At 38.6% G+C, this 27,998-nt stretch overlaps 3 protein-coding genes and 1 pseudogene across 3 annotated transcripts; 1 reads left to right on the top strand and 3 right to left on the bottom strand.

The window, feature by feature from the left end:
* Positions 1–7: 7 nt before the first annotated feature.
* Positions 8–27,662, bottom strand: LOC125226492. The gene is given in 13 exon segments (XM_048130478.1): positions 8–354; positions 5,469–5,777; positions 6,003–6,028; positions 9,661–9,794; positions 10,492–10,619; positions 11,493–11,723; positions 19,054–19,408; positions 19,665–19,912; positions 26,400–26,633; positions 26,986–27,089; positions 27,092–27,310; positions 27,313–27,511; positions 27,622–27,662. Coding segments are annotated over 13 exon segments (2,496 nt in total). The 5' UTR covers positions 27,634–27,662; the 3' UTR covers positions 8–57.
* LOC125226244 lies at positions 6,334–7,205 on the bottom strand. The gene has a single exon (XM_048130162.1). The coding sequence runs from the start codon at positions 7,165–7,167 to the stop codon at positions 6,652–6,654; it is 516 nt and encodes a 171-aa protein (XP_047986119.1). The 5' UTR covers positions 7,168–7,205; the 3' UTR covers positions 6,334–6,651.
* On the bottom strand, positions 8,883–12,071 carry LOC125226222. The gene is made up of 4 exons (XM_048130140.1): positions 11,810–12,071; positions 11,106–11,723; positions 10,492–10,619; positions 8,883–9,794 (listed from the first exon to the last, which is right to left on the bottom strand). The coding sequence occupies exons 1-4, from the start codon at positions 11,819–11,821 to the stop codon at positions 9,611–9,613; spliced, it is 942 nt and encodes a 313-aa protein (XP_047986097.1). The 5' UTR covers positions 11,822–12,071; the 3' UTR covers positions 8,883–9,610.
* Positions 18,748–19,970, top strand: LOC125226240 (annotated as a pseudogene).
* Positions 27,663–27,998: the final 336 nt, after the last annotated feature.

The following is a 27,998-nucleotide window of genomic DNA, read 5'->3' as shown; positions in this document are numbered from 1 at the left end:
GTTATTTTGTTAATAATTGGCAAGTCTATATATTCACAATAAATAACATTTCCTACATCAAAATAACAGTTTAGTGGTGATAATAGGCGGGCGCGGAGTAGACAGGCGCGGTCTTGAGGACGACGGGAGCGGCCTTGAGCACGGCGGGCGCGGGCGTGGGGCGGTGTTGTGCACCACGGCGTTGAAGCCGCTGTGGTCGTCGGCGGTGTACTCCACGGTGCGGATAGAGCCGTCAGCCTCGTGGAAAGAGTAGGAGCCCTTCACGACATCTCCGTCGCGGCTCTCCTGCTGGGACTTGTTGTCGCCGGTGTGGCCGTCAGCCACGGAGTAAGTGTACTCGTATTTAGGATAGGCCTGTAATAATTATGCTTATTAATATAATATACTACCTGGTCTATATTATGCAACCAGAAGTGGGTGTTCAGAAAAATAAACAGACAAAGTTTATTGTGTTCTGCAACGTTTTCACAAGTTTTACGTTACGTTGATATGTTACTTTTAGCACGGTAGTATTTAAAAACTTACGATTTCTTCCTCGTGGTGAGCGACTACTTTAGCGATGGGGGCGGAGTAGTGGAGGGCGGGAGCAGCGTGGTAGGCGACGGGGGCGGGGGCGGCGTGGTGGTAGACAACGGGGGCGGGGGCGGCGACGGCCAGCTTGGCGACGGGAGCGGCGATCAGCTTGGCGGAGTGGTGGGGCTGCTCATCGTGGCGCACGATGCTTTGGGATGAGACTGCTTCGGCGTGGGAGTAGTGGTGCTCAGGCAACAGACCGGCCTGAGAGACCGCCACCAATGCGCAAAGGGCTACTAACTGTAATTAAGAAAAATAATTGTAAATTTATCTCAGTCGTTCTTTTATTTTTATGTCAGCAGATACTGTACTCACTTTGGAGAACATTTTGCTAGTTTTCTCTGTCGTGTGTAGACAGTGAGTGATATAATTCGCATTGTACTTGGCTATTTTATACTTTAAGATTAAAAGTAACCGGTTTTATTATGTTGTGTCTAGAATGATTAGACATGCGTAAGTTAATGTTGACTAATCGACCTTGCCCCGGGTCAAATAGTATTGTCTGTCGTATGACCAATAAATATTTTGAGATTATTGTTGGTACCTACTCGTAATCAGAAAGCAATGACAAGATGCCGTTATTGATACAAACTGAAAATAATTAAAACCATTTAGGACGCTGTAGGAAGATGATGACTAACGACACTTACTCGACGAAGTTTACGAACGCACAGTTACCTACATAAAAACATAAAATTGATAGTTGGAACCTACGGAAGGATACATTTTTCGGTTTGTATAATCCATAGTACTTAATATTATAAATGGGAAAGTGTGTGTCTATTTGTTTGTCCGTCTTTCACGGCAAACCGGAGCGACGAATTGTCGTGATTTTTAAGTGGAAATAGTTGAAGGGATGGAGAGTGACATAGGCTACGTTTTGTCTCTTTCTAACGCGAGCGAACCCGCTAAAAGCTAGTATTGTATAAATATATATGGTTACATACACCCATATGAATCATTGTCAAATACACGGGTCCAATATTTTTTCATTTTCTCTGAGATAATTACTTACCCATAACAAAACCAGTGATTACTTACTCATCAATTCGCGCCATCAAGTCTCTGTTTAGAAATTAGAGGGTTTCTTTTTCTATTATACATTTTCCACCACCATAAGGGTTACTTTTGTACCTTTTATGGTACGCAACTCTTAAAAACGTGTCTCTTATTTTAGACTAGGTATGTACTCTACAATATACATTTAAGACAATCAAACGGAATGGGACAGTTGGGTACATTTCCTTTTAAGATTAATGATCTCCTCTTGTAAAATAGCCAGTAGTAGCAGACATTTCGAGGATGAAGATTTATTGACATTTATAATATTGGAGATTTAAGTTGTAATGATGTGGTTAATTTCATCGGAACTATTCAAACGCACATTTTAAATAACATCTGTTTAAAAATGACCGAAATGGCAAAAGACATTTCGCAAATACAAATTCATCGTCATCATCATTCGTTTGCCCTTATCCCATTCAGAACAGCATGTTTTTATCTTATCATCCACTTGCTTTCGTTTCATATCATCTCACACAGTTCATCCATATTTTCTTTACTTTCCCTCTCCAGTTTATTTCTTCCACATTCATTCGCAATACCTTTCTTGTCACATAACTTTCATCCCATAATAACTCGCTCTTACTTTTTCTGCTATGGGTGCTGCTTTCAGGCTCCCGCTTATATACTCATTCATTACCTTATCCAATCTTGTCACGCCATCCATCCATCTTAATATTCTCATCTCAGTTACATTACATTACATGTAATCTATTTTGATCCATCAGTTTTAGGTCCCAATCCCAACACTCCAACACTAATTCATAAAAGACGACATGTCATACGATGCATAGATTTTACCCTTCAATCGAAGAGGCATTCGAGCGTAGCAGGTGGTTCATGTGACTTGTCCTTTCCTGTGATCTGTTTTTTACGTCACGGTCACGGTCAATATCGCTATCACACTGTGAGTGAACCAAGTACATGAAGTCGGGTCAGACCGGCAATAGAATGCCATCGAGTCTATGCAGCAAAACAGATTATGACTGTGATTAGGTACCTACTAGTACTTCAAAAGACTCGTCATGGAATCATGATGTCTAACAAATCATAAAATAACACTACTTACCTATAATTAGATTGTTCAGGTACTACAATAAGTAGAGAGGGGAATTTTTTTGTATTTAGTAGGTAAATTAGGTTTCTTATTACCTTAGGTTTCATTATTTAAGATAAATTTAAATAATATGTTTTGTACATGTTCTATATTTTAAAACTGAAATAATTATAAAAATGTTAACGAAACGGTGCCATCCAGTGTCTCTGAGGCTATAATCGAACTAGAGCCGTCTCTGTCCACTCAGTTCACAGTTGATTTGGTCGAAATGATTTCCCATTTGAGTGATTTACCATACAAGGACTTCTGTACTATGTTTGTTTGTTTCTTAAACAAATCGTTGATAAAAAAACCGGCCAAGAGCGTGTCGGCATAGCTGGGCATTAACTCGTTAATCCGTTAATCGTTAATTAACGAAGTTAACATTTCGACTAACGGATTAACTTTTAAGTTAACTTGAAAAATGTTAACGGACTCGTTAACTTCCGTTAAATTTCTCCGAGTCCGTTAATCGTTAATCTAGTAGAGCACAGGCGCCATCTGAGCTGCGAAAAACACGTTCTGAACGCTACTATAAAAGCCCGAAGTACGGCAAATCCTATGATTTGCCGGTAAATCCTAGGTTTTACCGATGTCGATTGCTAAAAGTCCGAAATATTACCTAAAAAAAGTATTCTTCACGTGGATTTGCTTTTACTAACTTTGATTCGGTGAATCCTAAGCTTTACCACGGCGACTGTTGTAGTGATAGGGCAGCAAATTCGTGCCCTATTTACGACCACATTCGCTTCCCTAGCCTCTACCGCCCAAAGTGCCACAACAGTCCCGTCACCGCCAGCATCTCTCCTGATACAGCTCTTGGCAGTAGCTCAGGCGATCACTGCCTTCCATGTGCAGCCTAGAGTTCAATAGGCTAGCTGTACTTCGGCCTTTTACAGAAATATAATACGTTATAGTGGATACTGATGCAACTAAATATTTAAAGAAAAGTTCATTTTTTTCACGTGTTAACGGATTAACGATTAACTTTAACTTACGTTAAATTTGTCGAAATGTATCGCTTTAACGATTAACGAAGTTAACTTTTTTAGTAACGGATTAGCGATTAACGAAGTTAACTATTTGATTAACGGTGCCCAGCTATGCGTGTCGGGCCACACTCAGTGTAGGGTTCCGTAGTTTTCCGTATTTTTCTCAAAACTACTGAACCTATCAAGTTCAAAACAATTTTCCTAGAAAGTATTTATAAAGTTCTACTTTTTTGATTTTTTCATATTTTTTTAAACATATGGTTCAAAAGTTAAAGGGGGGGGACGCGCTTTTTTTTCCTTTAGGAGCGATTATTTCGGAAAATATTAATATTATCAAAAAACAATCTTAGTAAACCCTTATTCATTTTTAAATACCTATCCAAAAATATATCACATGTTGGAGTTGGAATGAAAAAAATATCAGCCCCCACTTTACATGTAGGGGGGGTACCCTAATAAAACTTTTTTTTCCATTTTTTATTTTTGCACTTTGTTGGCGTGATTGATATACATATTGGTACCAAATTTCAGCTTTCTAGTGCTAACAGTTACTGAGATTATCCGCGGACGGACGGACGGACGGACGGACAGACAGACATGGCGAAACTATAAGGGTTCCTAGTTGACTACGGAACCCTAAAAAATGGTGGTAAGCAAGGAATAAGTCTCACTCGAATGTAAAAAACCGGCCAAGAGCGTGTCGGGCCACGCTCAGTGTAGGATTCCGTAGTTTCCCTTATTAAAAATTAGAGAGGGTGGGGGGGGGGGGGGGGGGGGTGCACATTTCTTAAACGTTTCCGTGATTTATGTAAGCTAGATAGATCATTACCTATTTAAATTTCAAACCATGAAACAAATAAGTATTTCTAATTTTATCCAAAATATGTTTTATTTTTTGAATTTTTGCTGTCTTCAAATATGTATATATTTCGACTTGCTTTCAAAGCAACGTTATGAATCTTATGGGAATATTCAACCATGTTAGTTGCATTATATATGTGCCTGCTGCAATAATGTTTCTACATTTCTTTTGTCATGTAGGCAGTTTGATAACCTGGCCACGGTCTTCAAATTATAAGAAAAACACATTACTTCTACAAAATACCGCAAATAGGGCGTAATCAATTTCAGAGATATCACTAATGTCAATACAATACGATCATTTTCAACACTGTCCGATCAATATCGTATGGCTCCTACATCCTTAATTAATGTATACTATTATTGTGAGTTGTATACTTTGGGGGTGTTTTGTAATAAAAATGGCTATTTCGTTAATAATTGGCAAGTCTCTATATTTACAATAAATAACATTTCCTAAATCACAATAACAGTTTAGTGATGGTAGTAGACGGGTGCGGCCTTGACCACGACGGGAGCGGCCTTGAGCACGGCGGGCGCGGGCGTGGGGGCGGTGTTGTGCACCACGGCGTTGAAGCCGCTGTGGTCGTCGGCGGTGTACTCCACGGTGCGGATGGAGCCGTCAGCCTCGTGGAAAGAGTAGAGCCCTTCACGACATCTCCGTCGCGGCTCTCCTGCTGGGACTTGTTGTCGCCGGTGTGTCCGTCAGCCACGGAGTAAGTGTACTCGTATTTGGGGTAGGCCTGTAATCATTATGCTTATTAATATAATGTACTATCTATATTATGCAAACAGAAGTGGATGTTCAGAAAAATAAACAACAAAGTTTATGGTTTTCTGACTATGTCTGCAACTTTTTAACAGGGTAATATTTAAAAACTTACGATTTCTTCCTCGTGGTGAGCGACTACTTTAGCGATGGGGGCGGAGTAATGGAGAGCGGGAGCAGCGTGGTAGGCGACGGGGGCAGGGGCGGCGTGGTGGTAGACAACGGGGGCGGGGGCGGCGTGGTAGGCCACGGGGGCGGCGACGGCCAGCTTGGCGACGGGAGCGGCGATCAGCTTGGCGGAGTGGTGGGTCTGCTCATCGTGACGCACAATGCTTTGGGATGAGACGGCTTCGGCGTTTGAGTAGTGGGGCTCGGGCAACAGACCGGCCTGAGAGACCGCCACCAACGCGCAAAGGGCCACGATCTACAGAAAGGCTAATTTTTAATATTCATATTTTGGCTGAATTCACTGATTAATGTAATTGCTCTAAAGTATAATATTTGGTATAAGTATTTGGAACACCATTTTGAGCAAAGTGTCTGTAACTATAATTAAAACACTAAAATGTAATTAATTTCTAATTAAAAGTAAACTCCACTATGTATCTCGTATACTATTAGGTAATCCTGTAGGTAGCTGGGCACTTACTTTAGAGAACATTTTGCTAGCTTTCTCTGTCGTGTATTAACAGTGAATGATAATTTCAATTTGTGCTTGCCTATTTTATACTATACGAATAAAAGCAACCCGTTTGAATTGCTAGAACAGTCATTTGACATGTGTAAGTAGAAGTCGACCTTGTCCCAGGTTCGTTTTGATTATCCTAAGATACCTACTGTTTTGAGAAAGAAATGCCTCTGCATGTGTCAAAAAACTGTCTTGTTTAGTACATAATTAAACGCATTTACTTAGTTATAATTTTAAACGGATTGTATTGTGCATCTCGGTAAGAAACGAAATTGTAAGTAAAATAATTTAGAACATAGTTAATTAATTAGGTATTTATTTGGACAAAACATAAAATTATTTATCATGTAGTTTAGCTGTTAATGTTTCTTTTTACGAATTATTATAATAACAACACGTCGAGGTTTCTTTTTAGGACTCCTCCTCAGACGAGGATGAGCTTCATATGCGTTGTTTTCCGTTATTTCTTCGTCTAAGCTCCTTTTATGACGTCTACCGCCTAGACTATCCCAGGGGTTACTTTTGACATGAGGATTCCAATTGGGAATGATTACATCTCGGTGTGTTGGTTTCTTCACTCCGGGGATTTGAATATCGCGCGCTATCCTTGCTAATATCGGAGTACGTGTAACAGGTTCAGGAATGCTTGGACGTGGAAATATTGGCTTTGGTCGATGACTATCGTGAAGTCCAGAAGTTTAATGTCCCTTGCATTGCGTCTGTTGTAACCCGGATGCGTTCGGCCTGTGTCTCTGCTGCCAGAAGATGTCCTTGAGCTGCCTCCACCTCGTTTGGCGCCGGGTGAATCAAGGCTGCGAGCGATTCTTTGGTTACTTTCTTGATCTTGATATAAGTAGGTATGTGGTATGTTTTCATCACTAGATGGCACGTTGTTTATGGATGCAAGATTGTGAGTATCCGTTTCTGATGGTTTTATATCATCTGCTGCTCTGGCATAGCGAATAACTGGACCTTGCCGAGGTGGCCGGTAAGTCGGAAGTATAATATCGGGTCTAAACGGAGGTCGAAGCGGTGGTCTGTACGTAGGTAGAATTATCCTTTGACTGGTTGATCCGACCACGAACACTGTTAGAAGAACTCCAAATATCACAGTTATTTTTAACATCTTGAGTGCTTCGCAAATGCTTTGGATGAACTGAGTATTCGAATTGATTGCCAAGTTTTTATACCTTAGCTTAAGGAAACTGGGGTACTTTACCCTAAACAATAACTCATGATTGAGAAAAGGGGAAGACCTGTTAATTGTTTACTTATTTCATTAGTAATGCTAATGAAGCTGCGTAATAATTCTCGCTTCGTTATCTAAAGATGGTAAACGAACAGCTTGAGCTGTCAAGTTGAGTCATTATTTATTTTGCTGATATGATTAATTTGATACAACGGGACTTTTTTTGAGATTTGCGTACCAAATTGCTTCATTCATGAGAACTACATCATCGGTGTTAGTCTTCTAGTTCTCTTTAAATGTAAAAGCATTTATTTAAATTATGAACATTTTTACTGTATTTAAAATATTTTTTATCATCATTTAGGTGATGTGTACATGTTTTTGACTGTCATTAAAAGCGTACATATAATTCAATATAACGTATGAAGGTCTAATAGTTCTATTTGTTCAGCGACTTTTAAAAATAATAATAATAAGAACACACATTTAAATCAATTCGGGTGTTCTCGACTTTCTCACAGTGATTATTCTATTATGTGATGGCATACCTACTATTTTTTTCATCACACTCGCTCAGTAAGTCCATTTTCTCGCAGCCGTAGCAGAAATAAAAAAAAAACTCCTCCCATGAAATTGAACTGAAATTTCAAGTATGGTACAGCGGGGTAAATCTCGACCTTCAAATATAACTGGTCCATTTTTTCCATGTTTTACAATGTTTTCATTATATATTTTTCTTGTAAAGTTTATTTATTTCTTGATTTTTTGTGGTTTCTATTGATATTATAAGTTGTCGGAATATGCGTACAGTAGTGAAAGAATTATCCTTTAACTCCTAACCATTGAGGAGTTGACCTTCCATCATCAGCTCAGCCACATAAAATTATTACCAACAGGCGTAAATACTGGTGTACCTTTGAAATATACACTAAAAACATTACAAGTGCTTATAACATTTGAAAAGGTCCCTCGATTTCTCCACGATCCCATCATCAGACCACAACTTGGTGCCAATGAGACCATCTCGGGGTTATACCTGTTCCATTAAAAAAAAAAATTGAAAATCGGTTCACGATTCTCGGAGATATCAGGTAACATACATACAAAAAAAAAACATTAAGTCGAATTGAGAACCTATAGTGTCCACCGGTTATATATGGTAGGCGTGTTCAGTGGATACATGTGGAACTCAACATCATAGTGTAATAATGGAAAAAATGGATTAGTTACAATTGCCCCCCAGTCGAGATTTTCCCCGCTGTACCTTATCATAATTAACTATATTTTCATATTTTTTACTGTTGCAGGTATGGTAAAAAACATTGTGTGTACGTAGTCTAGTAGTCAGGGCGTAAGAATATTAAAAACTCGAGCCCTTAAACCGCTCCGGCAATCGGACGTGACTTAACTTACGGCGTTTTTAATATTTAGCCTTTCCACGTTGCACTATGTATGTACCTACTAAAATACTACTTGCGTATACTTGTATATCAACATGTAGTATTAGTCTCTTGATAACACGCATTGTCTAAAGAGAGTAGGTACTATGTTGTTAAACAATATCACATCATGTAATGTAATACCTAAGTTTTCTGGTGGCTTCGGTTTATTAGAAAATGATCCCAGATAATTTACAATTTTATTTATTTCAATCAGTTGGCACTAACAGATTAACCTTACGTGCTAATTGGCATTATAATACAACATACATTCATGACTTTCATTAGTTACAAATGATACAACAATAATCAATTAACAATGTCAAACTTAAATACTTACACTTAAAATATGCCATTAAAATATTAAAACAATGTAGAATATGAATACCATTTTTCCAAATTACCAAATTTGAATTCAAATACCAATTCATAAATATCACTGTGTTGTATGTGTAGTGTATTATGAATATTATGATTAGTGAATCATGTAGGTTAATTCACTTATCAAATTAATAAAATAATTTAGGTTGAACATAATTATTTTACTTGATTTTAATAGACACATTTAACTTAAGTAAATATAATTAAAAATAAATTAAACGATTCAATGTCAAGTAAAACTACTTTTGCTGCAAGGCAAACACGTGATGGGTGCAATAGTATATCGCCCGCGATATAGTTTACATGTACTTTTCCAACTGCATTGATTAGAATGCGACGGGTAGACTGTCTCACGTGCGATATAGGGTTGCGCTTATCATGTGCTTGCCTTGCTGTAACGAAATTACTTATGCTATACTGTACAATGGTATGCAATGCGAACTTAGTTTCATTGCGGTCTGTTGAGACTGTTGAGTTGAGGTTACTAAACCGCAATGTAATGAAACTCGTACGCGAGTTCTCATCTCACACCGCGCAAAATGCCTCTATAGGTTCATAGCTTAAGCGCTCGCATTAAAATTTAAATGCTTAATAGAATTATTCAAGTAACGTGAGTACATTTCGGGTCTTCCCAGCTTCTCGGGAATGTAATTAAACTTGTTATGATAAGCTATACGCGGAATCGGTTGGAACGGCGTGTTTCTACTCAGCTCGTGTGGCACGGTCATAAAGGGAGTCCCCTGCCTGCAAAAAAATAATTTAAAGATAAGTAAAGAATATATAAAAATATAATAGAAATATTTTATTCAGGCAACACATCAGTAAGTACAAATCAGTAAGTAAAGATAAAGTAGCATAAAACACATCAAACATTAAATAGGATAAAAAGTTGCACAAATTAAAAAGTACATAGTACTATTATATATTCTGTGATAGTAGTAACGATGTGAGGCCTAAAATGGTCTCCACTCAGCATTGCAACTGACACGGCTATCGTGGTCAATGGCGCTGGTTTTCTGTGGAGCCAGCGGGGTTTGGGACGTTACTTAGTTTTAGACGTAAAACTATATCTAACAATATAATTATATGGACCGCAAATTAAGACGGCGTGCGAACTCGCATGCGATTTTAGTTACACTGCGGGCTGTGTGGTGACATACAATTTTGCACAGCCATCAAATTCCGCAATGTAATAAAACTCGTATGCGAGTCCTCTTACCGTCTAAATGGGTTCTAAGTTATTAAAAAATATTTTTCTTATGTCATCATTTTTCTAAATTTCTTTTTCCAATAGTGAATTTAATTTGATAGGATTTCTATCTCCTATGTGGCGGTGTCGGTCAGTAGCGTATAGCGGAAGCTTTTGGAACAAATGTGGGTAAGAGACACGGTAGTTTAAAATAATTAGTAACTTATAGAATTGTGTAAAAACAGGACTCACTTTGGCAAAATTCTGACGCCAAGATTAAGTACATGCGAAAGTTTTGGATTCTCAGTTGTAGTTGTTTCGAGGTGCTGGTCTAGTTGCTGCTGAAGTTTATGGAAGATTGCCAAATGACGCAAGGCTGCCTGTGTATCAAAAAATAAAAGCAGATTGTTATAATGGACAAATCTAAGTATTTCATTAAATGTCAAAAGTTATTTCAATAAATATCACTTAAATAACCTAACCACAAATTTAAAATTTTGAAAAAATCCCCCGACAGTGGACCGATTTTCATATGAACACTCCCGACTAACTCAGCTTTCAAACAAAAAAAATTAATCTAAATTGACTCATCCGTTTGGGAGCTACGATGCCACAGATAGACACACACAGACAGACAGACAGATAAACGGGCAGAAAGCCAGATACGTCAAACTTATAACACCCCGTCGTTTTTGCGTCGACGGTTAAAAACTAAGATATAATACATATTAAAAACTAATGAAAAACTAAAAATCTAAATTTAATGAGGGCCTTTGAGGTATAGTGCTTAAGATACAGGCAGCATTTCCTCGCTGAATCGCAATGCGTAGCTGTCATAATGAATGTGAACTGTCCTTTTTCCTTACCATTTCGTATATCGGTGTCGTAGACATTGACACCAACGGTTCCGTGTACAAAGTCCTGTAGAAATTTGGTCTTAGATGTGAATGATGTGAATGCAAAATTTTGACATCATGATTTATATGTGGCTTGTAAGTAGTAGGACTAATGTTCTTCGTATCGTTTGAAATACGTTCTGGCTCCAATTTCAAGGACAATGAAGATGAATGATTATTAATTTCAAATTTTCCATAGTCAGTGACTGAGTTAGGATCAACTGAAGTATACAAGATGGGCGTTGATGAATAAGCATCTTCTCTTGGAGAAAGATTAGGGTTTGTTTTCATAACTGGAGCAAATTGGATAGTTCTGTTACTCAACGGCCTAAGGAAAGAGTAATCGTGGTATGATACGTTCGGCTCCTTTGCAAAATCTTCATTCCTATTCGGAGTATCTTCGTCTGTATTTAAGATGTTCTCTTCTGCTTTCTGTGGAGCGTAGTGATGTGTCGCGCTGTACTTATAGGATAACGGGACATCTTCTCTTACATAACTATGTGAATAAGTAGCTACATTCGATGTTGCTTCTGGATATGTGGGTGGAGCTCCAGAACATAAAGTAATGAAGGTAATTCCATGTATAATCTGTAACAGATAATTTGAGTTAAAGTATTGATGATACTTTGGTGTTTTGTTTTGTGGTAAAAAGTCACAGATTCACTGAAACTCACTTTAAACCACATCTTGCTGGAGATTCGTCGGTGGCCCACTCGGAAGTGTTTGTGTCCGGATGCAATCTGCTACACTTATTTATAGGCACGTAGTTTAATCACAGAGAGAAATCACATGTTATATAACAATTTTTGTTATACGTGGTCCAATTATTTGCTTGCCTCCGGTGAGTGACTCCTGTAACAAAGCCGATGGGTTTCGAACCTTTCACCCGTTATTTTCGATTCTAATATAGTCAGGTGATGGATAGGCATTGGTTGTTACGGCTGCGAGCGGACTAACACGACTACGTTTGTTACTTACCAAGTGTAGGATTTGTTTTGATAAATGGGATGACATCAGTCTGTATAACTTCTTTGCAATTGTCTACAAGTGTGAAGCAATATTATGCATTTATTATGAGAGATAAGTATAACTATATAATTATATTGTCCACTTATTATTTATGCAATACGCGCTGTTAGTATAGCGCTTCAGGTTAGAACTAAATTTTTTATTTTTAAAATAGGTTTGTATGCACCAATGTTAAATTAATTAAATAGAGTTTTTAAACAATAAAGTAACCAGTGATTTAATCAAATACATACAACAATAATTAACGTGAGATCTTGTAAGTGAGTAGGTGTAAGTGTTGTAGTAAGTGATCTCTTCGACGTGAGTACCTACTGTTTTTATTTTGTTTGCTAAAAATAGATATATCTAAAAATTACCTTAGTAGTTTTAAAAATGTGTATAATGCAATGGTTAATCAATTACGTATCATCTAATGAGTAAATCCAACTAAACATTGAGGGTAAAAAATACAATAAAATAAAAATCGAAGTCATAACCAAACCCAAAAACCATACCAACAATAAAAAGTTCATGATCAGCAGCGCAACTTCGTCAAGTGGAAGTTTTTAAATCAAATCAACTACAGGCTTTGTCATCTTCAAGACAAACATGTCATGGTTGATTGTATTGCTATAAACCTACTGTGTATGAGAATCTGTAGTTTAAGTATCGACTGTTTACTTCAGGCTGACCCGCAGATTTTGCTAGTCTTACATTTAATCGGACACCGAAAACAATGGCGAATATGACGTCATCCAACAAAGTGCAAAAATAAAAAATGGAAAAAAATGTTTTATTAGGGTACCCCCCCCCCCTACATGTAAAGTGGGGGCTGATATTTTTTTTCATTCCAACCCCAACGTGTGATATATTGTTGGATAGGTATTTAAAAATTAATAAGGGTTTACTAAGATCGTTTTTTGATATTATTAATGTTTTCGGAAATAATCGCTCCTAAATGAAAAAAAAGTGCGTCCCCCCCCCTCTAACTTTTGAACCATATGTTTAAAAAATATGAAAAAAATCATAAAAGTAGAACTTTATAAAGAATTTCTAGGAAAATTGTTTTGAACTTGATAGGTTTAGTAGTTTTTGAGAAAAATACGGAAAACTACGGAACCCTACACTGAGCGTGGCCCGACACGCTCTTGGCCGGTTTTTTAATTAAATAAATTTCAACGAGTGTATCGACCAACTGACATCCCTAGTAGACTGTACAAAGGGTAGTCAGGACCAAGTGCGGGTAGTTTCAAAAAACTCCTACAGCTAGAAGGTGTTGATGGTATCAACTTTTAGCCAATCTGCTCGGAGACCACGGGGACAATGCCGTCCTTTATACGTCAGAGGTAAGTGTTTAAAACATAGTAATACGTAATTAAGTCCCGTTTGCAATTGACTGGGAAATATATGATAATTATGATGTCTGGTTGAGGTAACTGGTGACCGAAGAGCTGGCGACTTCCTCGCACAACGTATCAGCATTGCGATACAGCGAGGAAATGTCGCCAGTATCCTTGGTACAATGCCTCAAGGGCCTATTTTAGACATTAGCAAGCTTTTAAGTTTAGTCTTAGTTTCTTATATAATTATGTAAATATGTTCATGTAAATAAAAAAATTAACATTATGATGTCTGTACATAATTACTCTCTCTTATTGAAAACAAACAAAGGAAAACAACATAAATAAACTTAGAAATAAGAATAAATAAAATAAATTAAATTAACTTATAAATAAAAAACCGGCCAAGAGCGTGTCATATTTTTTAAACATATGGTTCAAAAGTTAGAGGGGGGGGGACACACTTTTTTTTCCTTTAGGAGCGATTAATTCCGAAAATATTGATATTATCAAAAAACGATCTTAGTAAACCCTATTCATTTTTAAATACCATATCCAACAATATATCACACGTTGGGGTTGGAATGAAAAAAAAAATATCAGCCCCCACTTCACATGTAGGGGGGGGGGGGGGTACCCTAATAAAACATTTATTTCCATTTTTTATTTTTGCGTTTTGTTGGCGTGATTGATATACATATTGGTACCAAATTTCAGCTTTCTAGTGCTAACGGTTACTGAGATTATCCGCGGACGGACGGACAGACAGACATGGAGAAACTATAAGGGTTCCTAGTTGACTACGGAACCCTAAAAACCTCTCCCAAGTCGCTGCCACTGGGCAGGCCGCATGGCCTCGTTGGATGGTAATGCTTATGCGTTGAGCAAAATGTTGGCCAGCCCTCTGGTCACCTGTGACGTCAATTAGGCGCGCCGCTATCTCTTTGTATAGATGACGCGCACTTGGCCCCCATGGCCCCAATGTTTCCACACCAAACGCCGCAAAAATGTTACTGCTACCAAGGGTGTCATATTTGCGGTGTTTGAGGTCTTCGGCCACAGACGCCGCATGACCAGCACCACCGCTGGTGCCATGAAGATGGGACGGTGCAAGTGTGTCAACACACGTTGCATCCCACACTAGAGGCCGTCCCAACTTCCAAGGCACCAGAGTCATACCGTCGGGCCTCTTGCCATCGTCCCTTGCCAGACCGACTGGCTCAAGGATGGCTGGGACTTTGACGCTGACAAAGGCCCTTCGGATGATATCGTTGATGCCGGCATGTCGGGGTATGCGGCCGGCGCTTCTGCGACAGGGGAGCCCATGAGCCGACATAGTGTGGTCAGTTGGTCACCCTACATGATACATTTGTATTTGAGAAAAGTTATGTCTGAATATATTTAAAACCAGACAACGAATATAAAATATTAGATGGTGGATATTTAGTAAAAAAATTTACTAAATGTTGAAGTACTTTCGAGTGTCTGTGGTGCTACAAATCTTAAGATATTTACATTTTTAACTTTCTCAAAACGTGTGGACTGAGTGAGCACTTACAAAAATGTATTATAAAAAAACCTGACACGTTAGTGGTTCGTTTTGTATTTTACAAATTCCCATTTCACTTTTACTAAACTATACACATATAATAGCGGTCTAAATCTTATGTTTCTCATCAAAATTCGGCTTTTCAAAAGTGTGAGGATTGAGTGAGCATAAGAAACTATTTGTAAAAAATTAAATACGTAACTAGGTGATCTAAAATTGGCATATTTTTTACTAAATGTTAGTATATGTATAAATATTATATGTTAAATGAATACATTCACTGTTTTCGTTGGTAGTTTGTGAGAACTGAGTGAGCACATGTTAATGACTGTATCTTTTGATTTATCTTTTTACAAATTCAGAGATTCGTTTTACAATTGTTTTAGAACTTTTACTAAATGATCTGCATATTTTTTTTTATTTTCGGAAGGTGCTCACTCAATCCACACGCACACGGTAATCTCGGTCGATAGCCCGGTGAATGTAATTATATTGAAACTAACAGTGAATTATTCGAATCACTTACTTAGGTTCTCGTACCTATGCAATTTTTACACAATGCGCGATTTACATTATTGTGACGAAAGTAAAATTAATCTGAGATTAGGCATGTATTTCTAATTCAATCCGCACAGTGTGGGACGTAAGTTGTTGACACTCGCGCGGAGGCCAGTGCCCGAGGCGCTGTATGCCATGTGGCGCAATTGGTAAGAATGTGGCGATAAGGTTATACATACATACACATATAATCACGCCTGTATCCGATAAAGGGGTAGGCAGAGCACATGAACTACTACGTTTCCGATAAGGTTATAATATATCCTATCAAAAAAAGTGTAATAAGAACCAACTTCAATTTTTAGAATAAATCAAGATCTTCTAAAACCTTTAGGTACGTAAAAAAACCTAAACAAATAATTAGTTTACATTTTTCGTAATTATTACATTTCTCGATCAACCAACCAAATACAAAAACCAAGCGAATCTGTCACTGAGCGGCCTGTCTTAACGTACCTACTGTTTTGGTAGTGTAATGTTTTCATTTTTTCATTTGTTACCCTCAAGTGGCTTAAGGAGGCATTTGAGGGTAGATTTTGTTTACATTTACTTAAATATCTAAAGATATAAACTGTACAAGTTAGGTGAGTATAAAGTTTAAATTCAATTTATTTATTTGACATACACTTTTTAAGGCGTCATAGACCAAACGACAAAAACAAAACCATCGAAGTCTCGTTATGTTCGCTGTCCGTCTATCGATCCATCTATTTGCCCGTCTGTCTGGGCAATGCGTGAACTCGTTCATATTCCTAGATTGAAGTGAAGGACTTTTGAGTTTGGGGTAGGTAATGACTTTTGGTCTCAGTAGTTTCCGTGGTAATAGAGGACATTAGGTTTGACTTTTACGTTTAAAAAAGTGTTCCGCGTGGGAGCACTGTCTGTCCGCAGCTCGGCCTGTGCCCTCACGTGCTTGGTAGCCTCTCAGACAAGCCTTTCCTTCTCGATTTTAGCAAGATTGCCTGAACCTCAAGTGTCAAAGTTGACAGATCTGGGTATGTCGAGCCGAGCCGAGTGCACAAACGCTCATGATAATATCTGCTTAGTAGCTATCTGTCTCCATCGCTCTTGCGTATTGGCATGACAGAGCCAGACTGCATTTGGGCAATTCCACGTAACTGTAATGTAAGTGACCACTTCATTGCATGTTTTTTTATTTATGATGCAAATTGAAGTCTTAATTTATCTCTAGATAAGCCTACTTTTAATCCTTAGATATATTGATATTTAAATTAGCACCATGAATAAAAAAACATGCAAATAATTGGTCACTTACATTACTCTGTTACATGGAATTACCCATTTATTTCGGCGTCTGGCGTCGACGATTGCCATTCGGCGACGTCGGCTCTTACCCGTTTAGATCTTATGACTTACAACTTTTAACACATGAATACAATAATGTGTTATAATATCGCGAGCTAGTCAACTATGCGGTTATCCCTGACCTTACCGCCAGAATTTCGACGCAACGCTCTACTTACTTGTCATTATGTTATTGATGGCTTCAAAACTGATAGATGTATTACTCTGTCAACCGGCTAATTGACAGAGATAAAGATTTAACCCAATTGTAATAACATTGTAATCAGATGTCGTTTTGTAACGGCGTCTTTAATGCTGTATTTTGCTTACTAGTTGTAATTATGTTTATCTACATACATAAGTTCTCTATAATATGCTTAGGAGTCATAAGAAAGCCTATATCAAGAACGATATATTAAGGGACTGACATAGCCCATACATAACCACAAAATTAAAATTTTGAAAAAAAAACATCGACCGCGACATAGTAGACCGATTTTCATGAAACATGGCTAAGAACACTCCTGACTAACTCAGCTTTCAGGCAAAAAAACTAAATCTAGATTGGTTCATCCCTTTGGGAGATACGATGCCACAGACAGACACACAGACAGACAGACAGACAGACAGACACGTCAAACTTAAAACACCCCTGAAATGTATGGGCTTTTTAGGCTTAAAACTAGATGGCGCTGTTTCGAGCCTGTAAGTGGCCAAAATCATATTTTCCCCAAATTATATTCAGAACGTTCTGTTCAGAAGAAATAATCATATTTGCGATTGGAGTTCATCAATCATTTGTTTTGTTTCTAATATCGAACGTTTTGAAAGTGAACTAAATAAACAATAATTTTATAGTAGATTTTACCTCTTGTGGGAATTTAAGCCATAGGAACCTATTTGGTACCAAAAACGAGAATAGTAAAATCTAAATAAGTTTGTGAAGGTTACAAGATATTTGAAATGTAAATATTCTGAACATTGTAATATATTCAATAAAAAAAAACATTCTTACATACACAACAACCATAATTAAAGTAATAACCTAACCACAAAATTAAAATTTTGAAAAAAAAACCCCGACATAGTGGACCAATTTTCATGAAAGATGGTTAAGAACACTCCCGACTAATTCAGCTTTCAAACAAAAAAAAACTAAATCAAAATCGGTTCATCCGTTGGGGAGCTACGATACACAGACAGACACTCACACAGACAGACAGACAGAAAGACATGCAGACAGACACGTCAAACTTATAACACCCCGTCGTTTTTGCGTCGGGGGTTAAAAATACTACGCAACTATTTACGAATCCGTCAGATAAAATGAGTAAGACCTTGAGTAACGGATGATAGTAGATTTCATTGATGCGCTCCAGTGACTGACTCATCTTCATTCATCGATACGCAGGTCGTTGACCTCAAAGGTCGTGACTTGATGCATCATAGAAGATGCGATAACACTGTGTTTTAATTATGTCATAAACGGGAAGTAATATTACACTAAATACGCTTGAAATCTTCTTGAAGTAGGGTTTTGCTCAATATTTGCACTTATTCACCGGTAGTCCGATCGACCAAAAAATGGCCAAAATTTATGAAAAGACATTGTTGCTGTTATCTTAAGATATGTAGTAATTCTACTAATTATTGTGTGTTTAGTTTATTCAAATCATACAGGTATAATAATTACTACTTATCATTGATAAAGCTATGGTCATTGTATTTATTACCTGTTCACGAAATGATAACCTTTAATCTGAACTTGCTGCACCAAGAAACTTTTTTAAAGTATTTGACCCGTAGTTAATACCTTACCACGCCGCGACCCGGCGACCTTGTCCCGCCCAAATCCGAGCACTATATAAGGCACACGTTACACATCCAGTGTATCAGTTGATCACTAGTCAACAAACAATATGTTCTCCAAAGTAAGTTATCAAATAGTGAAATAAAAAAAAAAACGGAAAGTTTTTGTGTTTAGCAAAAAAGGAAAACAGTAACATGGATTGTACTAAATAGGATTTTTTCTTTTTAGATCCTCGCTTTGTGCGCCTTTGTGGCGGCGGCCCAGGCTGGCCTTATCGCCGAGCCGCACTACTCCCACGCTGGAGCTGTTTCATCTCAAAGCATTGTGCGTCATGATGAACAGACCCACCACGCCACCAAGCTGATCGCCGCTCCCGTCGCCAAGCTGGCCGTCGCCGCCCCCGTCGCCTACCACGCCGCTCCCGCTCCCATCGCCTACCACGCCGCCCCCGCCCCCGTCGCTTACCACGCCGCCCCCGCTCACACTCACTACTCCTCCGCCGGCGCCGTGTCCTCCCAGAGCATCGTCCGCCACGACGAGCAGACCCATCACGCCACCAAGCTGATCGCCGCTCCCGTCGCTAAGGTCGCCGTGGCTGCCCCCGTCGCCTACCATGCCGCCCCCGCGCACTACGCCGCCAGCCCCGTCCACTACGCCGCCCCCATCGCCAAGGTGCTCGCGCCCGCCCCCAAGCTGATCGTCTCTGCCCACCACCACGAGGAGAATACGTGAGTTAAAAAGCACCATAAAAGTTTTCATTTATTTAAAGACGTAAAGCTTTTTTTAGAAGACAGATTTTTACGTGGGATTATAAAACACCACCAAATCAGCTGAAAAGCTCGGCTGTAATCTATACAAAATTTGCATTTAACACAGAAAATAATAAAGGACACTATCATAACGGTGCTACCAATTTGTGTATCTTTGTTCAGGCCCACCCCCAATACGAGTACTCTTACTCCGTGGCTGACGGACACACCGGCGACAACAAGTCCCAGCACGAGTCCCGCGACGGCGACGCCGTGCACGGCGAGTACTCGAGCTGCTGGAGGCCGACGGCTCCGTGCGCAAGGTGCAGTACTCCGCCGACGACCACAACGGCTTCAACGCGGTCGTGAGCCACTCCGCGCCCGCGCACCATTAAATTGCTACAGCAATTGAAGACGGTAAACGTCGAATCGTGATTGTAGACGCTAGGAACCCTGATCTGTAAATAGTCAATAATATTTATTTTTATAATAATAAAAGCAAATTGTTGAAATATAGCACTGTCTATTTATTTTTAATCAGCAATGCACTATCACATGAATGCACCTACATAAGGTGAGAAATTGTTATTAACAACCGTCCCTTAAAATATCCGTGACTAATTTGGTAACAACTTAAATTATTGTGTTTTTAAAATTTTTGTTGGCACCAACAATAGCGGATGAAAAAACGCACTAAAATACGTACCTGTCCTGATTAACTTTTCTAGATACAAATGTTATTGTAATTTTCTTCTAAAAATATTCACCACGTACATGACAAGACGTTTAACAATCTCTCATGTCACTCCTGTCAACATTTGTATGTATTAATTAATGTCATTGTGGTCCAGCCAAAATACTGGCCAGTTACAGTTAAGAGATACTAAAACCTGTTCAATTTATAGAACGATTAAAAATCTGGATGATTGTGTTGCATTACAATCTGATTTGTCACGGTTTGCAGAGTACTGCCGGCAAAATAACTTAATTCTAAATGCTGATAAATAAAGATCGTTATCAGCGTGCTGTATTGGTGGCAGAGTATGGTTGACAAAAAAACAAATACACAAGTATTGAAAACACTACATATACTAAAGAAATTATGAAATATATACGTATTTATAATTACTTAGCCAAATTATTGAATAAATAACTAAAATTTGTTCAACATATTTGGCTGTCAATCGTTCACGTCGATTAGAAAAAATCCATTTTAAATAACTAAATGACTTTTCCCCTCACTAACTCGGAAACACGTGTTTTGTCCTTTAATACCAGCGGGTAAAAACGCATTTTATCCACTAGTGGGTAAAGTAATTTTACCTTGATTAAAGTCAAATTAACTGCTTTAAAATTGATAAAAGTAGGTGAATCTAGTAATAAAGATGATGATAAACTAAAAGCAGTGATAAACGCCTTTTTGCGTTGTAGTTTCCTCGCTATAGTGAGGGGAAAAGTTTTGTGTTACACTCGGGTGCAAATGTATTTTACTTCTCGTGTGCTAAAAAACTCGCAAGTTCAGGATTCTATTCTCGAACCACTCGCTTCGCTCGTGGTTCAACTATAGAATCCTTTCACTTGCTCGTTTTTCAATTCCACACTCGGCGTTAAAATACAACTTTGCCCCCTTGTATAACAAATAACTATTTTTACGTTGATACAAGTTACAAGAAGATTGTTATAAAATCTAGGTATTGTGTCATATCCATACTGTGAATGAAGATACTGGGATTATTCGTGCACTTTATTACACTCCTCTGTGCTTGTCTTACTTCGTGCACTACTTTTGACTTGAACTACTTGAATAACAATTCTAGATAATTAGTAGTATCTAGAGCGCATTTGATTATTTGGATTTAAATAATATAATTACACTTCACGTAATATATTTTTATGGCATAGGTACATAATTAATGTCATTTGACGTATATTGTTTTAAAAATATAGGTGTAATCCTAAGAAGGTAAGTATTTATTTTGTAGTTAAGAACAAAGTGAATATTTAAATGTATTTGTTTTTAACAATTTTTTTATAGACCCAGAATATTTCAATTCTACTAATGCTCATATCGAAACTTTAAGTCGGTCTGGCGGATGGTTGGGTCCATCCGATTGGTCTGGCTGCTTACAAACGGTCTAGTTACAGGTCCCTGCGTATCATATATCAAAATCAGGCTTGAGAAAATGAGGTAAGTTAGAGTCGTTTTTTGCCAAATTTGTCGCGTCTGGTAAAAGTTATGGCCGGCGGAAACGGTCTGGCATTGATGATTACCAATTTCTAACAACGTGCTCTAACACATATATAAAAATCAGCCTTGAGAATTTAAGGAAAGTAAGCACTTTTTTTTTTCACCTTCATCACTTGATAGCAAAAAATTGGCCGATGGGCGGAACTAGCAAATATGCACACATTGAACGCCGATATGAACTCTACATTGTCCCAAAGTTTCATCCTTGACAATTTGAGGAAGGTCTGGCGGGCCTGTGGGCTCTTGATCTATAATAATTCGATTAATAATATTGATATTTTTGCTCATAATTTGTCCAGTTTCAAGAACAAGGTTCGGCAATTACTGTTTTCTTGTTAACTGTATTATTTTTTCATTAAGTAGATTTTATAAGATGCACCCTTGCGTGTGTACTCAACTACTGCGTGTGTAATTTTGTTAACTATTTTTACTTAAATTTAACCATCTAGTAATGTAGGAAACTCTAGGCCTAAATTTATATATATTTATTCAATGAGTTTTCATTAAATGATCACACTTATAGGTTGTTTTAATGTTGCAAATTTGTTTCCCAGTTTTCTCCAAAAAATCATATCAAGACCTATGATGTACATACATAAATATACTCCATCAATCGTATCTCAATCTTAACAAAAATCAGAATACCTATGCATGTAAGAGCATTCACCTTACAATCCCATGCTTTACGAACACATGGTACCTATTGACGAAATAGTTATATAAATAACTAACCTTGACACTGGCAATTTTGCCCAATGTACAGATGATTGATTTACTAATTAAGAACTGAATGATGTTGTAAATATGTAATAATTAGAATGGATGTGCTAATTCTGTCATTTTATCCGTTACGCGAATTATTAACATTTTTTTTTATTAAATTGTAATAAAGATAATATATGTAATTTGTCAATTATGAGTTTAGCCATATCCAAAGTGGTCTTTAATTAGGTCATGCCACGGCTGCCTACATATTATGCAGAAGGTCTACCGTCTGTCCGGTATTTGACATCTCAAGGTCACGCGTCGCGCTTTTACTATAACCACTCATATGCTTTAAGTAGCTAGAACTACGAGCTTACAGATACACAGCTCTGAATTACTTCCAGTAACTGGCCATGTAGCGGAGTATTGAAATGTTTGGTGAATTTTTTGTCGAAGCAATTTAGAACACTATGAAAACGTAATTTTGATAATCAGTGACAGCTTGCCGCAATGAAACCAATTTCCTACAATCGAATACTTTAACACTCACGGGAGGAAAAACAGACATAACCTAACCACAAAATTAAAATTTTGATAAAAACCCCGACTGCGATATAGTAGACCGATTTTCATGAAACATGGCTAAGAACACTCCCGACTAACTCAGCTCTCAGACAAAAAAACGAAACCTAAATCGGTTCATCCGTTCGGGAGCTACGATGCCACAGACAGACACACACAGAGACAGACAGACAAACAGACAGACAGAGAGACAGACGGACAGACAGACAAACAGACACGTCAAACTTATAACACCCCGTCGTTTTTGCGTCGGGGGTTAGAAATACAAAGGGTCACTAAATTCGACAATATTTTAACGTCTACTATCGCCAAGTACTGTGTTTACCTAAAGTTAAAAAAAAATCAAGTCAGCTCTGTAATTTTAAACGGGTATATATACTTGTACCAAGAACGATATAATATGGGACTGACAAAGCCCATACAAAAAAGCGTACCCCTGAAATGTATGGGCTTTTTAGGCTTAAAACTAGATGGCGCTGTTTCGCAGGCTGGAAGTGGCTAATATCTTTTTCTTTTTGTTATAGCCTTAAAAACCTTATAGCAAAAAACTGGCCAAAAGCGTGTCGGGCCACGCTCAGTGTAGGCACACCTCGGACACTACGGATCAAATATATGAAAGAGGTGCGTTCCTAGCACACATTCTAAGCTCGTGTAGGTGAATGCGTACCATGCTTGTATGAGTGAGATATGACAGGTCGACTGTTCGCGTTTTGACAGGCGGTAACTGTGAGGTAACCGAGAGGGGGTGGGCTGCGCTTTCAGCGGGGAGCGGAAGTGGCCATACTGTACGATAGTACTCTTTATTATACTGTGGTGTAGGGTTATTATTTCCGAAAATATTAATACTATCAAAAAACTATTTTAGTAAACCCTTATTCATTTTTAAATACCTATCCAACAATATATCACACGTTGAGGTTGGAATGAAAAAATAATCAGTCGCCACTTTACATGTAGGTGGGGTACCCTAACAAAACATTTTTTTTCACTTTTTATTTTACCACTTTGTCGGCGTCATTGATATACATATTGGTACCTAATTTTAGCTTTCTAGTGCTAACGGTCACTGAGATTATCCGCGGACGGACGGACGGACGGACGGACGGACGGACGGACGGACGGACAGACAGACATGGCGAAACTATAAGGGTTCCTAGTTGACTACGGAACCAAAAATGGCCGATGGGCCTTACTAGGTAATATGCAGATATTAAACGTCGATACGAACCCAAAGTTTCATCCTTGAGAAAATGAGGAAGGTCTGACGACTCTGGGCTCTTAGTTCACCATCATGCATAGGAGCTAAGAATAGAGTGGTGTGTTGATTTAACCATATACAAGACTCTCCTCTTATTTCCACATTTTCCTCCTCTCCTCTGTGAGTCACTGGCATTGATTGCCAGAAATTAAAGTCCGTGCGTGTGTGATCCAATAAAATAAACGTTTTATCAGCACACATTCAGTTTTCATCAGTATTTACTTATTAGCCGATCTTTTTCACTCTATAGCACTCATTTAGATTTCAGAAACTCCACCAACAGTCATTTTATTATGGTACCTAGGAGCAACTAAATATGGTACCTACGTCGCGTAGTGTAGACATGGACATAAATAAGAAACAAATAGTCCTCCATGTCGTATCCGACAACGGCACAACACTCTATACGAAATTCAGTTACTTTCCAAATCCGAATCATAAGAACTATTATTGACCAAGCCACGACTAATTTTCCAAAATAAGGATAAACAAAAAACAGTTTTATATTTTAACAATTTGCTTTTAATATTATACAAATAAATATTATTGACTATTTACAGCTCAGTGTTCCCAACGTCTACACGATTGTGGTCGCTGGATTTAACCCTTAAATTGCCACTCTATGACCGCGCAGGATTTTAATAATGAAAATTGGTGTTTTGGGTTCAGTTAGGGTAGATTAAGGGGAAAATGTGTGAAAAAAAAACATAAAAAAATTGGAAATGGTTTTTTTGAAGCGTCACTTATAAAAGACATTGCCAACTACTGCTTCACATAAAGACGTCACTTTGGACGGACATTGCCAACTACACATACACATTGCTAACATAGAAAAATAAAACGTAAACTTAATAAGTTACACTCAACATTGTCCGAAACTACACGTGCTACCTCTTTATGTCCGGCGCAATATCCCTAACGTAATCTACGTCATGAAAAATGCTCAAAACTATGTTGACTGTCCGGATCTGCTGTCAAGCTTGAAGTTCCCACTTCGTAGTCCCCTCACGCCTTGTGTCTCGCACTAAACGAATATTCCATATCCTCGCCACTAATACTAACTTCAGAAAAAACTCCTTTATTATAAGAGCCACTAAATATTTCAATCAAATTTGATTTGATCATGACCCCATCGATCTGATCTCTGACAGTTTTACATCAGTACGCAAACTACTGACCCAAGACTTCACCCACTATTAACTCTCAAATAACACTATAAACAAGTTACTGCTTTTTTTCTTTCTTTTATTGTTTGCTCTCAATCATTGTTTGAACTCATATATAGATATGTATTACATAATCTTTAAATAAATTACACAATTTTCTGTAATTTTGCACGCATGTACTTTGCCCAGTTTCTATCTGTGGAAATTTAACTTGTTTTTGGCTCGTTGATTCTATGTTATACGCCTAATAGTAACTTAATCTGTGAGTTTTCCTAATAAATAAAATAAAAATATAGTCCAGGCAAAAATAAACAGGTACCTACACTTTTAGGAGAAGAAGATTTACTGCTGCAGTCGTCTCTAAAAAACTCTCTAGCTAAGATTCTCATTTTTTCTTCGTTGTCTGATTCTAAATCGGAGTCTTTAGAAGCTGGAGGTGGTAGAAGAGCTATTATCCTCTTTGACCTCAAACGTTGCCCAGCCATATTGTTGTAAAAATGCAACTAATGTTAACAATACACAAAAAAATATTCGTTTAGAAAAGTTGGCAATGTCCGTTACAAGTGACAAATGGAAAAAACACAATATTTAGTACTAACTGGCAGTGTCACTTTAAAGTGACATATATTATAACTTCAAAAATAATAATGAAATGTTTGTCATTTATTCACAATAATGACACTAAATAGTAACTTAATTAATATTTCAATAAAATTCAGTGAAAAATACGCACAAATTACTAAAATACTTACATAACAACGACATTTGTCACAAGCGCAAAAAGACCTCACGGTTGTAATTTTTAAACTAAGTATTTTTTTCAAATTTTGATAAGATAAAGCGATGCGAAAGTGCGTAAAAATAAAAGGGATAGACGCTAGACCGTATGGATCACGCCACCTTCGCCAGAGTGCCTAGAAATCTGAGTTAGCCTAGACTTTATAGGACGTCATTTAAAACGGACAAAAACAATTTAAGGGTTAATGGTGGGCGAGGAGGGCGGGCGCATGCGCGGCGTGCGCGGGCGCGGAGTGGCTCACGACCGCGTTGAAGCCGTTGTGGTCGTCGGCGGAGTACTGCACCTTGCGCACGGAGCCGTCGGCCTCCAGCAGCTCGTAGTAGCCGTGCACTGCGTCTCCGTCGCGGGACTCGTGCTGGGACTTGTTGTCGCCGGTGTGTCCGTCAGCCACGGAGTAAGAGTACTCGTATTTAGGGTGAGCCTGAATAAAGAAAATACAATTGAGTACCGTTTCTGATTGCAAGAGTTGATAATGAAAGTTTATATACTATTTCATTATTTTCATTTCTCCATTTCGTGTAAAAGAAAATCGTGGAGCTAAGTTGATACGGGTTTATTTTGTTACATTTTCTACTATCATGTTAATTTCTATCCTATATAATTTTTTTCGAGGCCAAGGCGATGGCTCAAGATAGAAAGGCGTGGAAGGATCTTGTGGAGGCCCTATGCACCTATGGGGTGCCTTAGGACATACAACAACAACAACAACAACAACATAATTTTTTTACGTCTTTGAATTAATAAATGAATATATTTGTGTTGCAGACACTTACGTATTCCTCCTCCTGGTGGTGAGCAGACACGATCAGCTTGGGAGCGGGCGCGAGCACCTTAGCGATGGGGGCGGCGTAGTGGACGGGGCTGGCGGCGTAGTGCGCGGGGCGGCGTGGTAGGCGACGGGGGCAGCCACGGCGACCTTAGCGACGGGAGCGGCGATCAGCTTGGTGGCGTGATGGGGCTGCTCGTCGTGGCGGACGATGCTCTGGGAGGACACGGCGCCGGCGGAGGAGTAGTGAGCGTGAGCGGGGGCGGCGTGGTAAGCGACGGGGGCGGGGGCGGCGTGGTAAGCGACGGGGGCGGGGGCGGCGTGGTAGGCGATGGGGCGGGGGCGGCGTGGTAGGCGACGGGGGCGGCGACGGCCAGCTTGGCGACGGGAGCTGCGATCAGCTTGGTGGCGTGGTGGGACTGCTCATCGTGACGCACGATGCTTTGAGATGAAACAGCTCCAGCGTGGGAGTAGTGGGGCTCGGCGATAAGGCCAGCCTGGGCTGCCGCCACAAAGGCGCACACAGCGAAGATCTGTAATAATTAGAAGCTTAATTAATTTTTCTCACTTTTAATTTTACACTTTTATTCACTGCACTAAACACGAATTTTCACATAGGTACACCACAAATCACAACACTTACTTTGGAGAACATTGCTGTTTGTTAAGTGGGTTCACACTGATACATGTCATGTGAGAAGAACAGCTTATATAGTTATTTGGTCAGGACAAGGTCGACAGGTCACAGAGCCATTTCGTGATTAATTATTGTCGCTCGATGAGAAATTTGCCCGTAGGCTGGGTTGAACTAGAGCACCTTGAAAATTTGGACGACTTTTAAAAATACTTGCAATATAATAACTGGATTCATACAAAGCACCCTTTCATTTCGTCCTTTAAGAACGTTTCAGTGATATTTTTAATGCTAGTGGGTATCGTTGCAGGCGAAAAATAGCGTGTAAATTCAATGAAATGTTATGAAAACTGATACAATTGGTTGGTATGACCGACTCTGCGTGA

The sequence above is a fragment of the Leguminivora glycinivorella genome, chromosome 5, assembly GCF_023078275.1.
Source record: "Leguminivora glycinivorella isolate SPB_JAAS2020 chromosome 5, LegGlyc_1.1, whole genome shotgun sequence".
In the NCBI taxonomy this organism is placed as follows: domain Eukaryota; kingdom Metazoa; phylum Arthropoda; class Insecta; order Lepidoptera; family Tortricidae; genus Leguminivora; species Leguminivora glycinivorella.
Note: the sequence above shows the minus strand (reverse complement) of the source record. Positions and strands in the feature narration are given on the sequence as shown.

Excerpts from the sequence above, each read along its gene's own strand:
- LOC125226244 (XM_048130162.1), bottom strand. The coding sequence starts at position 7,167 with ATGTTAAAAATAACTGTGATATTTGGAGTTCTTCTAACAGTGTTCGTG.
- LOC125226222 (XM_048130140.1), bottom strand. Across the intron at positions 10,620-11,105 it reads CGACACCGATATACGAAATG|GCAGCCTTGCGTCATTTGGC; the intron begins GTAAGGAAAAAG and ends TTTGATACACAG. Across the intron at positions 9,795-10,491 it reads GGCGTCAGAATTTTGCCAAA|GCAGGGGACTCCCTTTATGA; the intron begins GTGAGTCCTGTT and ends ATTTTTTTGCAG.